This window comes from Gracilinanus agilis, chromosome 1 (assembly GCF_016433145.1).
Source record: "Gracilinanus agilis isolate LMUSP501 chromosome 1, AgileGrace, whole genome shotgun sequence".
Classification (NCBI taxonomy): Eukaryota; Metazoa; Chordata; class Mammalia; order Didelphimorphia; family Didelphidae; genus Gracilinanus; species Gracilinanus agilis.
The window spans coordinates 604,085,123-604,102,833 of NC_058130.1; the positions used below are offsets into that span (position 1 = coordinate 604,085,123).

At 41.4% G+C, this 17,711-nt stretch overlaps 1 protein-coding gene across 2 annotated transcripts in view; it reads left to right on the top strand.

Annotated features, from left to right (window-relative positions):
- The first annotated feature begins 8,854 nt into the window (after window positions 1–8,854).
- Window positions 8,855–17,711, top strand: part of GFOD1 (glucose-fructose oxidoreductase domain containing 1) — a 50,477-nt gene continuing 41,620 nt past the window's right edge. For both annotated transcript variants that reach the window (XM_044667694.1, XM_044667687.1), the window contains exon 1: window positions 8,855–9,438. In XM_044667694.1, coding sequence (XP_044523629.1) covers window positions 9,186–9,438 — 253 coding nt within the window. In that variant the 5' untranslated portion in view covers window positions 8,855–9,185. The remainder of the gene's footprint in view (window positions 9,439–17,711) is intronic.

Sequence of the window (17,711 nt, forward strand, 5' to 3'; positions counted from 1 at the left end):
GTGTAGAGCATGCAGCTTAACACAGTCCCTGCCTGATACATAGGAAATGTTTAATAAATGCTTGTTGCTTGTTCACTGACTGGCTAATCGATGTAGTATCCTTTTCTGTAATTACTCTATAGAACCTGCTTCTGCTTGCATCTCTTTGCCCTATTTCTGGTCACAACATGCCATCTTTGTCGGACTGCTATTTCCCAAGTTTACGTTTCATAGCATGACTTCCAGCTTTAACTTATGTTCCTGTGATATGAATCCCCCACAGCATTTTTTTTTTGGTAGTTACCTTGTCATTGTGTGCACTTCTGTATAGTAATCTGCTATGTAGAACTTCTGGGAATCCTGCTAGTCATTATTTCACACAAGATCCAAACTCAGGTCAAGTATATCTTGTTTACTAGAGCTGATTGTCCTTTGAGAGATTATAATTAGGGTGGAATACATTTTCTTTTGGAGGGCCCTAATTTCATAAGAGTGAAGAAAATCAGCTTAGATCTTGTAGTTTAAACTCATCATTTTGCAAATGAAGAACCCAAAGCCAGAGAGTGAAATGACTCACTCATCCAAGGTAACCACACTCAACTACCTAATAATGGAGCAGGAATTTGAACTTAATTCTTCTGGCACTTTATCCCATGTTCTTTCTACTCTACACAGACTGGTCTTTCCTATCAATCTGCCTTAAATCTGATGGGTAAGGAAATGCTTTGACATAGGATATATTTATCACTACTTTTCTCTACTGAGGTTCACTCCATCCTGAGATATCACACTAGTCACAGCCTGGTGTCTGTTTTCTACAATGGCTTCCAGGAAATTCTCTTTGTTTTCTTAAGGAGTTCAGGAGATATCTGGCTCACATCTTCCTCTATTCCGCAACTATATGAGGTCTTAAATATACATGCTGATGTCTCATCAAATACTCGTGCTTAAAAGTTCATCAGCTTCCTTAATTCTCAGGATCTGTACCTTCACTTCAATACAGTCACACACAGGAATTGATGAGTCTTTCTTCTATTATCCACAAGTGTTCCACTTCTAGCTGCAACTAATATTCCTATATCTGAGCATATCCTTCCATATCCCCATGTGCTTCACCCCTCTAAACCTCTATGTCCTTACCACAATGCTGGGTCCCCCTATACTAGCCAAGCACAGGATGGATGCCATTTGGCAGCTCTTTATCCCATTACCCGGTTCCAGGCTACAGTTCCCGGATGAGGAGAAACAGTCACAATCATGAGTGAGCAGGGATCCTACCTGTATAAGGATCAGAGCACAGGCTTGGAGAGCAGTGACCAGACCTCTTCTTGGATCATACCATGTTGGAAACACTGTAGACTTATAGGCATCCACTGAACTTGGAAAGCAACAAAAGGACATAAAAGAGATAAGCTTGGATCAGACATCTCCAGTATTCCCAGAGGTGAGCAAAATCCAATTCTAACAAAGTCTAAAGCCAATAAATAGGCTAGAAAAAATGAGCAAACAACCAAAAAGGAACCTGAACATAAACAGCTATTGTGGTGACAGAGAAACCTAAGCCACAAACTCAGGGGTAGCAAGGTGGCACAGTGGATAGAGTACCAGGTCTGGAGTTGAGAGGACCTGGATTCACATCTGACCTCAGACACTTCCTAGCTATGTGACCCTGGGCAAGTCACTTAGCCCTCATTGCCTAGCCCTTGCCTTTCTATATTAGACTGTTTATAAGGCAGAAAGTAAGTTTTTTTTAAATGAGGTCAGGGACATATTCTATTTTTAATTACTTCTCTTCCAGTGTTTAGGACAATGCCAATGGAAATAGGCCTTTTTAATAAATATTTGCTGAATGAAGCAGTGATTAGATAGAAATTACTAAAAATTATCCCTTTCCTCAGTATATGTGCTTTCGCTTTCAATTACTGTACTATAGCTTCACCCTCAACTTTTTTTTTGTTTTTTGTTTTTAATATTTTCACTTTTAATTTTTTAATTTTTATTTTCATTTTTTTTAAACCCTTAACTTCTGTGTATTGGCTCCTTGGTGGAAGAGTGGTAAGGGTGGGCAATGGGGGTCAAGTGACTTGCCCAGGGTCACACAGCTGGGAAGTTTCTGAGGCTGGATTTGAACCTAGGACCTCCTGTCTCTAGGCCTGACTCTCAATCCACTGAGCTACCCAGCTGCCCCCCACCCTCAACTTTTTATGTTCCCTTACCTCCCATATTTAATTAGTTGCCAAATCTTGTTGAGCTTTCTGACACATTTCTCCTATGTATCTCTTTCTTTACTCCTATAGTCACCATCTTAGTAGTTTAGACTTTAGAGACCATCATCAGCTCTCAGATGAACTCTCCAAAAGCCTCTTTTTAAAATACCTTCAGTTTTAAAACCCTTAGTGTAACAACTCTAATGACTGAAGGGCAAGTGATAGGCAAGAAAAGATTAAGTGACTTGCCCAGGGTCACATAAATAGGAAGTACCTGAGGCCAAATTTGAATCCAGGTCCTCCTGATTCTAGGCTTGGCACTGTATCCATTGTGCCACCTAGCTGTCTCTCCAATAGTCTCTTAATTGGTCTCTGTTGTCAGGCTCTCCCTTCTCTAATCTATCCTCCACATACCTGCCAAAGTAATATGTCTGAAGCATAGGTCAGATCCCAGTATTCCCTAGTGGTCTCCTGTTATTTTTAGACTGAAACAAAAGCTTCTCTGCTTACCATTTAAAGTACTTCTCAGTCTAGCCTTAAGCATGTCTTTCTTTTTAAAAAAATTTAATGTAAATTTATTTATTTGATACATTAAAACATCCAGGTGACTTCTTTGCTCCCTTCCCCCCATTAGAGAAGGCATCATTTGACAAAAAGATATAAGAATATATAAAACTATGTCTTGTGTATTTCTATTTATCAGTTCTTTCTCTGGAAGTGGACATACACATTCTTCAAATAATATTTCTGTTGTTGTAAGGGTTTAAAAAAACACAAACTCAGAAGAAGATAATCATTTGAAAACATCTATAGGCAAAGCCTCACAGAAAAATGCAAAATGGACACAAGCCCTAGAAAAGCTAAAGAAAAAGATTTTTAAAAGATCAAAAAAATTTTTTTTAAATCAAACAATCAAAATTAGAAAAGAAACAAGAACAATTCAAGAAAATTTTGAAAAGAGAATTAATAGCTTGGTAGAAGAGGCACAAAAAGAAAATAATTCCTTAAAAATCAGAATCACTTAAATGATTAAAAGAGATACATAAATACTGAAGAAAATAACTTCTTAAAAATCAACTGGACACATGTAAAAACAACACAACTTCACTAAAGAAAATAACTCCTTAAAATTAGAATTGGTTAAGTAGAAGCTAATAACTCCACAAGACATCAGAAAACAATGAAATAAAGAATGAAATAAATAGAAAAGGTGAAGTATTCCATGGGAAAAATACTATCATGGAAAATAGACTGAGGAGAGACAATTTAAGAATTATTAGACTACCTAAACGCCATGATCAAAAAAAGAGCCTAGACATCATATTTTAAGAAATTATGAAAAAAAGCTGCCTAAATATCTTAGAACCATGGAGCAAAATGGGAATGGAAAGAATATAACTGTCATTCCCCCCCCCCCCGAAAAAAAATTCACAAAATGAAAATGCCCAGGAAGAATATAGCCAAATTCCAGAGTCCCCAGTTCAAGGAGAAAATACTGAAAAGAACCAGTAGGAAACACAGCAAAAACTGTGAAACTATGGTCAGGATCACACAAGATCTAGGGGGTAGAAGAAGACTTGGAGTATGATATTGTGGCAAGCAAAAGAGCTAAGACAAAAATCAAGAATAATCTACCCAGCACAATGGAGTATAATCTTATTAGGCAGAGATGGACATAATTTGATTCCATATTTAGCCAGTTCAACTTTCCTACTCTTGATTCACTTATTCCTTTATCCTCAAAATACAGTCTTCGAATATTCTCCTCACCTGCCTTCTTTGCTCTTAACACTACTTGTATGGTCTTGAATACTGACTGAGGAGGTCATACAGCTTTGCTGATTAGGGCCAGTACAAATTTATGTTATGTAATCTCAACCATGCTCTCACTACTAATTTTGACTGAATCTCTATCCTATTCTCACTGTTTGTTGCAAACTTTCTCTCCTTTCACCATTCCTTTAGTAGAGGATCTAGTTAAATAATTTACTAAAAATTGAAGTGATTTGTTATAAGCTCTCTTCTTAAATCTTTGATTTATAGCATCTGAATATTATCCCTCACTTTTCTCTGTTCTCTGATAAAGTTGGTGAGCTTTCTCCTTGCTAATATCATCTCCTCTGCTGTACCTTTGAACCCACAAAACCTCTTGTTTCTTCTGGTAATTGATCCTTTTGATCATTCTACCAGCTTTTCTCCCTAAAGTTCTATCTTTCTTAACCAATTGAAAAATTTTTTTCTGACTAAAAACATGCCCAAATATATTGCCATCATTAAAAAACCCTTACTTGATCCTGGCATCCTTTAACTCTATCCTTCTATCTCTTTCCTCACTTTTGTAACCAAACTTCATTGCTTCTATTTCTTTGCCTTCCACTCATTTCTCAACCCTTTTTATTCTGTCTTCCAATCTCTTCACTCAACTGAGACCTCTCTCCAGGATTACTAATGATTCATTAATTGCTAAAGGTGATGCCTCTCTGTTTTCATCTTTCTTAACTTCTCTTGCAGCAGTTGGCACTGTGGGCTCTCTCTTCCTAAAAACTCTCTCATCTCTGGATTTTCATCTTTTTTTTTTTTTTTTTTTTTTTTACAGATCTGACCAATTCTTAATCTCTTATACAGGAGTATTATCCATATCCTGCTCCCTAATAGTGGATTTGACATAGGGGTGAAGAGAAAGGACAAAGTACATTGGGTCCTGCAGTGCCAGAGGTATGAATTACCTATGCTACTTTAGGGATATGTCCACTCTTCCCATGCATGTAGTTGTGGGAGATTGTGCCTCAAATTTATGAGGAGGGAAAACATTGTTTCTATTGATCTCATGATGTTATCTCACTAAAATACCTCTGCTCTTATCAACTTGTGATTACTCTTTGACTATTAAAAAAAAAAACAAACCTTACCTGCCATCTTAAATTGATTCTAAGACAGAAGAACAGTGGGGGATAGACAATGAGAATTAAGTGACTTGCTCAGGATCACACAGACAGGAAGTGTCTGAGGCCAGATTTGAACTTCCCATTCCAAGGCCTGGCTCTGGAGGCACTGAGCTACTTAGTTGCCCTTATTCTTTAATGATTAAAGGAAAATGTCATGGTGGGACTAGTTTTAGGGTATTGACCCATGAAATAACTTGAACCTAGGGATACTTATCCCCTGAGGACTTAACCTTCAAGAATGGGTTGAGAGGCATTCCAGAAGAGGTCCTATAAAGACAAAAATTTTATTTATATCTTTTTAAACCCTTAACTTCTGTGTATTGGATCATAGGTGGAAGAGTGGTAAGGGTGGGCAATGGGGGTCAAGTGACTTGCCCAGGGTCACACAGCTGGAAAGTGTCTGAGGCTGTATTTGAACCTAGCATCTCCCGCCTCTAGGTCTGATTCTCAATCCACTGAGCTACCCAGCTGCCCCAAGTAGCTGAAATTTTAATTGGACAGGCAAAAGAGATACAAGATATTTTCGGTGGGGGAAGATTTTGGCAGTTGAGAGGATAAATCCAGGTTGTGAAGAGCTTTAAATGCCAAACCGAGGAGTTTTTATTTGTTCCTAGAATAATATAGGGAGTTAATGGAGTTCACTGAATGAGGAAATGATACAATCAATCACAAACTTTAGGAAAATTATTTTGATAACTGTGTTGTGGATATGTTGGAATGAGGAGATACTTGATGCAGGAAGACCAGTTAAGACACGATTTTAATAGCACAAGTGAAAAGTAAGGAGGGCCTGGACTAGGGCAGTGATTATATGAGTGATGATAATACTTAGCATTTATATAGTATTTTAAGGTTTGCAAAGTGCTTTATAAATATCATGCCTTTTTATTCTCACAACAATCCTAGAAAGTAGGTATTATTATTATACTCATTTTACAGATGAGAAAGCGGAAGCTCAGAAAGGTTGGGTAGTGGGACACACAGCTGTCTTGTTCAAGATTCGAAATCAGGTCTTTTTGACTCCCAGTCCAAAACCATATACACTGCCACCTAGCTGCTATGGGAGAATTGGGATGCATAAGATTTTGTGATGGTAGAAATGACAAGATTTGCTAATTGAATGTGAGAAGTGTGAGAGAGTTGGTGAAGATGACCGAGAAGTTGCAAACCTGGGTAACTATAAAGATGGTGGTGATCTAAATAGAAAAAGTGAAGTTCATTAGCTCGAGGTGTTTTTAGCTTTTTTGGGGGACGGGGCAGCTGGGGAATATGTATTTTACCTAGGCTATGTTGATATAGTGATGCCTACAGGTCATACAGTTTGAAATATCCAATAGAGGGGGCAGCTGGGTAGTTCAGTAGATTGAGAACCAGGCCTAGAGGTCCTAGGTTCAAATCTGACCTCAGATACTTCCCAGCTGTGTGTCACTTGACCTCCATTGCCTAGCCCTTACCATTCTTCTGCCTTGGAGCCAATACACAGTATTGACTCCAAGATGGAAGGTAAGGGTTTAAAAAAAAAAAAAGAAATATCCAATAGACACGTGGGGAAAGGGATTAGGACTTAGAAGAAAGACTAGGCTTGCATATGGTGATGTGGAAGATAATTAAAACCCTGAGAGTTGATGAGGTCACCAAGGGAGAGAGTGTAGAAGAGAAAAAAGAAGAGGCTCAGGAGAGAGTTTTGGGGTATACCTGTACTTAGTGGGCATGCCATGGACAATAATACTGAAGAATGGTCAAACAGATAGGAAGACAAACAAAATATACATATTTTGTATTTTGGTATTCAATTTTCTATGTGTCTATTGTTTCCCAGGCTCCCATCCCCCATACCCCAAGAATATAAATTCCTTTAAAAGATAAGAACTGAAGGTTTTTTGTTTTCTTGTGTTTGCGTCCCCCAGAAGCCAGGCACATATTACACACACATGAACTTCAAAAAAGTTTGTTTAAATGGATGAGTTAATCAATTAAAGACAACAAGTGAATACATACCAAGTGCTCTTAAATGTTTTCATTGTTTTTTTAAAGATTGTAATTGTCACAACTGCTATTGAAATGATCAAAAAACCTGAAAGAGGAACTAAAAAAGTGAAAAAAAAAACTACCTTTCGGTGACTGTTGGCAGTAAGAAGTAAGGGGTGAGGCTAGGGTCACTGGGGCAAAAACAGCCCATTGCCGGGTGATCCATAGAATGCAGAGGTTATGAACTTGGCAAACAGGGCTATTTGCAGACAGAATGAATGAAATTCAATGGAAGATCTACTGCAGTAAGGCGACAAAGCTTGTTTAACTTTACTGTTGATTCTTAAAAAGCTGATAATTTTCTTGCAGAGTAGCTTCTGTCTCAGAGATGCAGAGGGGAAGCTAGCACTCCTTTGCAGACTCCAAGACAGACCCTTCCCTGCCTCCGGCTACATACAGCGTTAGCCATGCAGGCTCATATTTCCATTCACCTCAAATCTCCTTAGAGCTTTAAATGTATTGTCTAGGACTGCACACACAAATGAATGGGGGAAAGGAGACATGTGTATGTGTGTGGAAGGGGACGGGAGGGGCGCGGTAAATGAATGAAGCTCTGGAAAGGAATTGTTGTTTTTTTCAAATTACGCTTACTTGCTAGAGGGGAGAGGAGAGGGGAAGGAGGGCAGGCTTGTGATGTAGAAAGTAGGATATGAAGAAAGGCAAGTGGAACTGCAAGCGGACAGTGGATGCGTTGTGCAAGGATCTTTTAACTGCGTCGGAGTGGCCTGTGGGCTACTGTACGTAACCCAATCCAGATAGGTTTGCTCTGCCTCGAAGCTTCGGGGAGGAACCCTGCTTGACTAGCTTGGGGTATATCGGACAGGACAGCAGCTGTAGGTGCCTGGGGAAGAGGTTACCATCAGTAGCGCGGTACTCCTAGTGCTGCTAGTCCAGCTAGGTTCACGAGCACGCCATCGCGACCCTCTCTACATTTATTTGGGGCGGGGTTAGGAGGGAAGAAAGGAGAAAAGAAGGTTGAGAAGGAAAAAGAAATAGAGTAGAAGACCCGGGAGGAGGAGAAGGAGGTGGAGTTGGGGCTGTAGAAGGGAGGAGACAGCAGGCAGAAAGAGAAACAAGCGACAAGTCCAGAGGGCGGGTGGGGCGAGGCGGGGTGGGGGTGGGGGGGACTGCTCAGCCCGGAGGCCAATGGTGTGGGGAGCTCCGGAGAGGGCGTTGCAGGAAAACCCAGGGAGCTGACAGCCAAACTCGCCAACTCCGCCTTCCTCCCGGAGCTAGCGATTCGGGAGCGGGCTGCTGCTGCTGAGGGCGAAGATGGCAGAAGAATGAGGGGGATGCCTATCGGCTGTGACTACGCCGCTCTGCAACTTGGGACCCCCACCCTGTCAAGGGAGCTCGGCTTCCTTCTTAGCTAGCCTCCTGGTGGCTGCTTCGTTTTGGTTGGTTTTGTTACAGGGCAACGAGGATAACGAGAAGACAGAAGCCGATTCACTCCTCGCCTGGGAAGGTTGCAAGCTTTTTGCTTTTGGGGGGGCGTTTGTGGGGGGTGAGGGTGGGTGAGACTTCCAGCAGCGAAGACAGTGGGGCACGAGTGTGGGAGGGGTGAACCCAGAGACCTATCCACTCCCCCCGCCCCCCTGGGGCCGCCAAGGTGGGGAAGCTTGGCAGCGGCCAAGGCGGCGCAAGAGGTGGAGAGGGGATGAGCCGGCTATGGAGCGGCCGGGACTGTGCGAGCGGAGCAGGCTGCCGTTGTGGCCGGTGTCCAGCCTGAGCTGGTGCTCCGCTGGGCAGCGGGGCATCTGCGTCTCTGCAGCCACCAGCGGCAAGGGCGGGAGTCTCCGGAGTCCTGTGCAGCAGCCCCAACAGCGGTGGCGGGGGCGGCGGCGGCGGCAGCAGCAGCAGGAGGGACAGTGAGCCGCGAACTGCATCCCTGAACTGGGCTCGGCGCTCCAGGTTCCCTGCGTGGCGCGCGGCACTCGAAGGAGCTGGCTGGGGCTGTGAGGTCCGGGGAAGTGGGGGTGTATGTGTGTTCGACCCGAGATCCCGGTAGCTGCACTGCTTAGCAGCCATGCTGCCCGGAGTGGGCGTGTTCGGCACCAGCCTCACTGCCCGAGTCATCATCCCACTTCTGAAGGACGAGGGCTTTGCGGTGAAGGCACTGTGGGGCCGGACACAGGAAGAAGCCGAGGAGCTGGCCAAGGAGATGAGCGTTCCTTTCTACACCAGTCGCATCGACGAGGTACTGCTGCACCAGGATGTAGACTTGGTCTGCATCAACCTCCCTCCCCCTCTCACCCGGCAAATCGCAGTCAAGACCCTGGGTAAGTGAGCCCTCTGCCTCTGCACCTTGCAGTGACTCCTCACTATTGAGCCCTTGCCCTTTTGCCTACTCCTCTCAGGCCCCTGACCTTCGCCCTTCCACAGCCCTAGGGAGAACCCATACACCCAGACTAGATACTCCCTGTGCATCCACATTTTCTACCTTCTCCACCCCGGGAGCTTTCCTTTCTCTGGAACTGAGGACGCGCTTCCTTCTACACGTGGATTGAGAAGATGTTGGAGGGGGGTGTGTGTTGGGGGCGGGGGTGGGGGCGCGGGGGTGGTACTGAGACGGGTCAGATACTGATCGCCTAGCTTAGGCAAACCAGCAGTAAGAAGAAACCAAATGCTGAGCTCTGTGTGTGTGTGTGTGTGTGTGTGTGTGTGTGTGTGTGTGTGTGTGCGTGCACAGGCGTGTGTTGGCCTGTGCAGCTTCAGAGAAGACTGAGTAAATGACACCCCATGTGTCTGAACTTCTCCTGGGGGGCTGAGAGTTTTGCTATTTAACTCCTGCCAGCACTCTGCCTAGGTAGTTTGTTTTATTTCCTGGGTTTGTTTGTGCACAGAGGGTTTTAGAGGAGAGGGTTCTGGGATAGCAAGGGTCTGGAATGACTCCAGTCTGAGCCCTTAAGCAGGAGGTAGAAAGAGATAAGGTGTCTTCCCTAGAGTATTTTTGAGGTTATTCAAACCCAGTTTGGTCCAGCAAGAAAGGTTTTGGTCTAACTATATATTTATTTGGGTGGTGATAAAACTACCACTTTGGAGCTTTCTTTTATTCTTTTGGGCCATAGTTAAGCTTCAGGTTTGGAATTTGAGATACCTTAGATGCCTTTACTAAAATTCTATGCCAGTGGAAGTGGTGGTGTCCTAAGCATAATTCCTTTGTGTGCAGGAAAGCGAAAGTCTCCTAGGTCCCTTTTGTAAGTAATGGTGTTTCCTTCCCTAATGTCTTTCAAAAGCATTTCTAAAGCCTTAGTGTTGAAAGGTGTGATGGTGATCTCCTTATACCTTATCTTTCTATTCTCCTAGATTATCATCTTTATACTCAGAAGGAAAAAAAAAAAACAAACAACACCTCACAGTATACTGTATTGTTAATCTGGAGTTTTCCCAGGGACACTGTTTACTGGTCCTAGAAAACAAACATTGTCTGAAGTACTATCAAAGGGGTGATATATTCTTCTTGAATATTGGGGCTGTTAGTGAGAGGGGACAGAGCATGGCAAAATGATCTCTTACAGCCAAAAAGTTGGAGGGAGAAAATTCGAAAGAAAGAAAGAAAGAAAAAGAAACTAGGAACAAGAAATATTCTACCTATAAACTAAGAAATATTCTACCTATAAAGATTAAGCAAGATCACTTTCAAGGAAGATCCCCAGGGAAAATATTTTTTAAATAATCCTGGATTTATGACAGATGAAAGTTATATAAACTGTGACTAATTCATAGGTTTACAAACAGGTTGTAAAAATGTTTTCCAGGAAAGAAACCATTTTTACTAACATATATTACTAGTAGATATAGCAGAGATCTTCTAATCAAAAAGATTTGAATTTAGATCCTATCTCAGATACTTAATGGTTGAATGACCCTGGACAAGTTACTTAACCTCTTAGCCTCATTTCTTCATGTGTGAAATGGGTTTAATAATAGTACCTATCTATCAGGATTATTGTGAGGCTCATATGAGATAATAAATCAAGCATTTTGCAAACCTTAAAGTGCTATATAAATATTAAATCCCATTTTTTATCTCTAGGATCGATTCTAGAGGTTATAACAATTTGCATTTACATAGTTTTAAGGGGTCTAAACACAGGCTTGAATTTTTCCCCTTGTTTTTTGGATATATGTTATATGGGGGCAGCTAGGTAGCTCTGTGGATTGAGAGCCAGGCTTGAAGATGGGAAGTCTTAGGTTCAAATCTGGTCTCAGACACTTCCTAGCTGTGTGACCCTGGGCAAGTCACTTAACCCCCATTGCTTAGCCCTTATCACTCTTCTACCTTGGAACCAATACATGGCATTGATTCTAAGATGGAAGGTAAGGGTTTAATAAAACAAACATACGTTATGGGGGAATTAATGTTTGACATAGAATTAGGAGTTATTTTTGAGTCATTTTTTTCAGCTAATTCTGACTCTTCCTGATCCCCACCCCATTTGGGGTTTTCTTGACAAAGACACTAGAATGGTTTACCATTTCTTTCTCCAGTTCATTTTGCTTATGAGGAATCTGAGGCAAACATGGTCAAGTGACTTGCCCAAGGTCCCATAGCTAATAAAGTGCCTGAGGCCAGATTTGAACTCAAGAAGATGAGTCTTCCTGACTCCAGGCCCTTGCACTGTATCCACTTTACCACCTAGCTGCCCCCAGATCTGAGCTCAAATATTGACTCAGATAGGCTCTAACACTTACTAGCTCAGCAACCCTGGGCAGGTCGCTGCCTCTGAGCTTTAGTTTCCTAATCTATTAAAAAAAAAAAAAAAAAAAGGATGATACTGGTACCATTCATGACATAGTTTTGTAGTGAGAAAGCATGTGAGAGTTGTCATATTGAGTAAACAATTAAATTGCTACTTTGGTTCCTTGCATACCCAATATAACTGTTCTATAACATAATTTACTGAGGCAGAATTTTGGTTTATTTTGGGCCAACAAAACTATCTTGTTATGGGGAATTAAAGCCATAACAGCACAATGCAACTTTTGATATTTAGTGAAAAAAAGCATTTGTTAAGTGGCTACTATGTGCCAGGCACTGGACTGGGCACTGGGGATACAGAGACAAAAGTGAGCATCCCTGCCTTCAGGGAGCTTTCATTCTAGTGGGGAGACAACATGTCCATATGAATACACATGGATCGTAACATGACATTCATGGGCTTAGGGTGGGGAAGAGGATGATAGAGTATACTCTTCTACCAAGGAACCCCATCTCTGGGCAGCTGGCAAAGACCAAACTCCGTTCTGGAGGAAACTGAAATCTAAAAGATGGGACTGAAGTGCTGACAGGTCTTATCAAGCAGGAGAGACTTTAAATTAGTTCACTGGTCCAGCTACAGACCTATTCTGTCTTTTGTCTTAGGATCAGATGAATTAGGTTCTGGACAGCTCCTAACTAGGGGCCTGGCCTCCAAGTGATGGAGACCACCAGAAGAGGAATAGAGGGGTTGTGATCTTTATCAGTGGACAAAGTAGACACCCATATCCATGAAATTATGATGCCTTGGAATATTGATGTAAATTTTCCCACAAGTATGAGAGATTTTTAAAAAAATGAACTTGTGATTTTAGTGGTTTAGAGAACTCTCAGTAAGGGAGTAAGTTCCTTTCTTCCTTCCTTCCTGCTTTCCTTTCTTCCCTCCTTCCATCTTTCCTTTCTTAGTATCAGTTCCAAAGGTCAAAGGGCTAGAAAAACAGGGTTAAGTGGCTTGTCCAAGGTCACACAGCTAGAAAGTATCTAAGGCCGCAGGCATGGTGCTGTCTACTGCTCTACCTAGCTGCTCCTAGAAATTTCCTCTTTCAGAGCTGATTGGTACTTGCTTTTTGTCTAGAGCTAGTAGAGAGCTCCCTGGAAACAGTTAGGAATTAAGTAATTTGCCCAGGGTGACACAGCCTTATATTCTTCAGAGGTAGATCTTGAACCCAAGTTTTATTGACTCAGAGCCAAATCCTATCCACACAGGCTCAAGCTAGTTTGCAAAATGCTTTACATACCTCCATTTAGCCTGGCAATCCTCCCCCCACCCCAGGTATGCTCCCAATTTTATAGAATTTTTATATTTTATAGAATTTATAGAATGAAAGGTTGGCCATGAGGTCATAGGTTTAAGAGCTGGAGGGGACTTTAGGGGTCATTTAGTTCAGTACTGTCAAACTGTAATAGAAATGGGGGCCAGTAGTCCCTACATTAGGAACTTTGGGGGCTGTATTTGAAATAGTTTAAAATGTAGCATTATCTACATTTTATTGACTTTTTGTTTTTGTTAAATATTTCCCAATTATATTTTAATCAGGCTCAACGTATTGTCCGTAGGCATGTTTGACCCTCCTTTTTAATCCACTCCTCTTATGTTGATAAGATAATACCTCTATTTCATAGCTGCATGACCCTGGATAAGTCACTTAACCCCCATTGCCTAGCCCTTACCATTATTCTTCTGCCTTGGAACCAACATACAATATTGATTCTAAAGTAGAAGGTAAGGGTTAAAAAAGAAGACCAAACCACTAGAATGAGAAAGGAGGCCATCTAGTTCATTTTACATATGAGGGAACTGAGTCCCAGGGATGTTACAGAGCCAAGATTAGAACTGAGGTCAGCATTCATTCCACCAAACCATACTGCCTGTTAGGAAGTTCTACCTGTAGTGTTTGAACCTGGGCTTCCTTGACTGTAATGTCTAGGTCTCTATTTCTGTTACCTGTACTTATGACATAGGTCTATCAGATGCCATGGATCCCTAGGCTAAGCACCTACTATTATAGTGGCAATTGGGGGGTTCAGAGCTCTCCAGTTATCTGGCATGACCTCACTTCAATGTGTCATGGTGTGCCTGCATTGGGGTGGGGATGGGTAGGGTTATGTTGCCTCGTGATAAATAAAACAAGCTCTGTTGTGTATCAATAGTGCTTCTTTTGTCATAAAAATCTTTTCTAAACAAATATGGTATTTGTCTTCTTAAAGAGCCTCTTCAAACCCAAGATTTAGCAGCTGAGTGTACTGTAGTGTGTAGAATAGAGGTCTCTCCATAGCCTGATTGAAGAGAGGGTTTTGTTTTGTTTTCATTTTTTTTTCTATTGTATTGGGCCTTTCCTTATGCCTTGCTCCATTCCAGTCAGACTAGAATTAAACCTTCTGCCTTAGAACCAATACTTGCCCAGGGTCACACAGCTAGGAAGCAGAGGTATAATCTTATAGACATTAGAGTAGTGGACTAACAAGGGGTGTCAAACATGCAGCCCACCCGAAACACTTTGAACCTGATTAAACCCCACCTTTGTCCGTGAGGTTTTCTAGGTGTTTTACCGTTTCCTCTTCTAATGTGCCTTCATTTTACAGATGAGGGAAACTGAGACTAGGGGTTAAGTTACTTGCCCAGGGTCTCATAGCTTGTAAGAGTCTGAGATCAGATTTTTGAACTCAGATCTTCTTGACTACATGCCCAGTTCTCTGTCCACTGTACCACCTAGCTACCTCTTTACTTTGGTGCTACAGATTTTGGGATGTGGGATAAATTTAGCAGTGCAACTGTATTAGGATTAGATTTTGCTGGGATTAAGCTTTGTAGAGTCTCAGGAGGCAGTCATTTTGCTTTGTTCTTCATCATTGGGAAATCTGGGAAACAAAAGCCATTTTTTTTTTCAGAAGCACCTGCAGATGCACAATGATTCTCTCTTCTTTGGTTGACTCTAGAGTCACAGTTGGACTTCCAATAAACACAATGCAGTCAATGAATGAAGCAAATAAGAGATTATATTACTAGGGCTGGGTTGGGTTGGATTGTACTCAATTTGTTTGTATTTGTTGTTGAAATTCAACTAAATGTGGATTTTTATTAGTAATGTGGGTTGTTCTCTTTGATAGGAAGATGCCAGGCCCTAACCACCTTCAACAGGGATGGGGCTCCTTTAGTTGTTTATCTAGCAGGGCTGACTGCTTCATACTTTTTTTAAAAAGCATCATCATAAGAAGAATGGTCCTTTTATGGGGGCAACTGGGTGGCTTGGTGGATTGAGAACCAGATCCAGAGATGGGGAGGTCCTTGGTTCAAATATGGCTTCAGACAACTTCCTAGCTGTGTGACCCTGGGCAAGTCACTTAACCCTCATTGCCTAGCCCTTACCACTCTTCTGCCTTAGAACCAATACATAGTATTGATTCTAAGATGGAAGGTAAAGGTTTTTATTTTTATTTTTTATTTTTCCTTTATTTTATTTATTTATTTATTTATTTATTTTTCCAATTTAAACATTTATTAATATTTATTTTTTAGAAAAGTTAACATGGTTACATAATTCATGCTCTTACTTTCCCCTTCACCCCCTGAGCTCCCCCCCCCCCCCGCCCCCGCCATGGCTGATGCACATTTCCACTGGTTTTAACATGTGTCATTGATCAAGGAAAGTAAAGGTTTTTTAAAAATGGTCCTTTGGGGTAGAATTATAGTTTGGCTATAAAGGTATCATTTACTACCACCACCATGACCATCACCACCACCACCATTATCACCACTGCCAGCTAGCTAGCATTTATATAGCACTCTATGGTAGGGGAAATCCTATATCCATGTTATTTCATTTGATCATATAGGATTCAGATCTTTGATCAATTTCATTATAATTGTATATTGACTAGCTGAGTTAATTGGCCATCATAACTAATATTTAACTCTTTCCTACCACTTATTGGTAATGGGGTTTGTGTTTGTTTTTTTTTTTTGGTGGAGAGAATTCCATTCTTCCCAAGTTAGGTATTTATAATGCATGGATCTTTTATAGAACCATGTTATTGATAGAATGTAAAAATCAATGTATATATTATGTATGTTATATAGAAATCAATATATATACTTTCTGACTTCTGCTCAGTAGACTAGTGGTTCCCAAACTTTTTTGGCCTACCGTCCCCTTTCCAGAAAAAATATTACTTAGCGCCCCTGGAAATTAATTTTTAAAAAACTTTTAATAGCAATTAATAGGAAAGATAAATGTACCTGTGGCCATCACCGCTTTCCCTGGATCACTGCAGCATCCACTAGGGGGCGGTGGCACCCACTTTGGGAATCACTGTAGTAGACAATCCAGGCCTAACTAATTAAGATTTTGTGTTTATGTATAGACAGCCTTTGTTTCATTTTGTAAGTTATTTCTACCCAGAGCTGCATTGGTAAACCTATTTCATGAAGATTTGAGGATTACTTTCATTAGAATCTCTCTGGCCTGCAGGAGATCTCTTTGTTATTGGTAAAACTGTGTCCTCTGGGATGTTATCCTAAACTGTACTTTATTTTCTTTATCTTTAAACCCAAGATAGCCATTCCTCCATAATTTACAAGTGACTGTTAAAAGTGTCTGTAATTTACTTTGTTATCATCATAGGAAAATGTTGCTTTGTAAATACAAAGGTAATGATCACTCTACTATCATGATTGGAGAAATACTAGCATCTAAAGCTAGCCATGGAACTAGAATGAATTAAGGAAAAAAGTATTTACTAGGGATGGCTCAATGGATTGAGGTCCAGGCATAGAAATGGGAGGTCTTGGGTTCAAATTTGACCTCAGACACTTCCTAGCTGTATGACCCTGGGCAAGTCACTTAACCCCCATTGTCTAACCCTTACCACTCTTCTGCCTTGGAACCCATACACAGTATTGAGTCTAAGACAAGGGTTTAAAGAACCAAAAGATTTATTAATCCCTATGTTCTTAAAGGTAGCTAGATGTCTCTGTAGCTAGAGCACTACTGGGCTTGGAGGCATAAAGACCTGAATTTAAAACCAGCCTCAGTCTGATTGGAGGTCCTGGAGCCAATGGCCCTGCCCTTAATTTAAAAGGTCCAATTAAAGAGGCAAAGGGAGCATGAATGTGAGGACCAGGCTGATTTCATTTTGCAGGATAATGAGATTTCTCAGTGGAGGGATTTCATGGGGAAGGAAGGCTTGATGGAAAGGACCAAAGAAACCCAAAATTAGTGGGGCTGTTGGGAAATTTAAATGTGTGGCTTCTGGTTTGGAGGGTCAATGTCAAATGTTTGCAGGGAGAGGAAAGACCAAAATAAAACTGGTTTCAAAGGACTGATTCTCTATGTGTAATTTGCTATTTCTTTTTTCCAACATCTTCCTCCTGCCTCTTTGTTCCCATTCACACCCCCACACTTCAGAGTCTCACTTGAGATGTTAAGCTCTGCCCACATCTTTCTGCACAAAAGGCAACCTTTGTGACTTTCATAAGAGCAAACTGGAATAGAGTCAAGGCAGCCAGGTGATACAATGGATAGAGAGCCAGGTCTGGAGTCAGGAAGACTAGAGTTCAAATCCAGTCTCTCATACTTTCTAGATGTGTGATCCTGAATAAGTCATTCCACCTCTGGCTGCCCCAGTTTCCTCTTTTATAAAGTAGGGATAATAACAGTACCTACTTCCCAGGGTTATTGTGATGATCAAATGACATAATAATTGTAAAGTGCCTAGCATGGTACTGAGCACATAATAAGCACTATGTAAATGTTAGCTATGCTATTATGACCCTTAGTGACCTTGGGCAAGTCA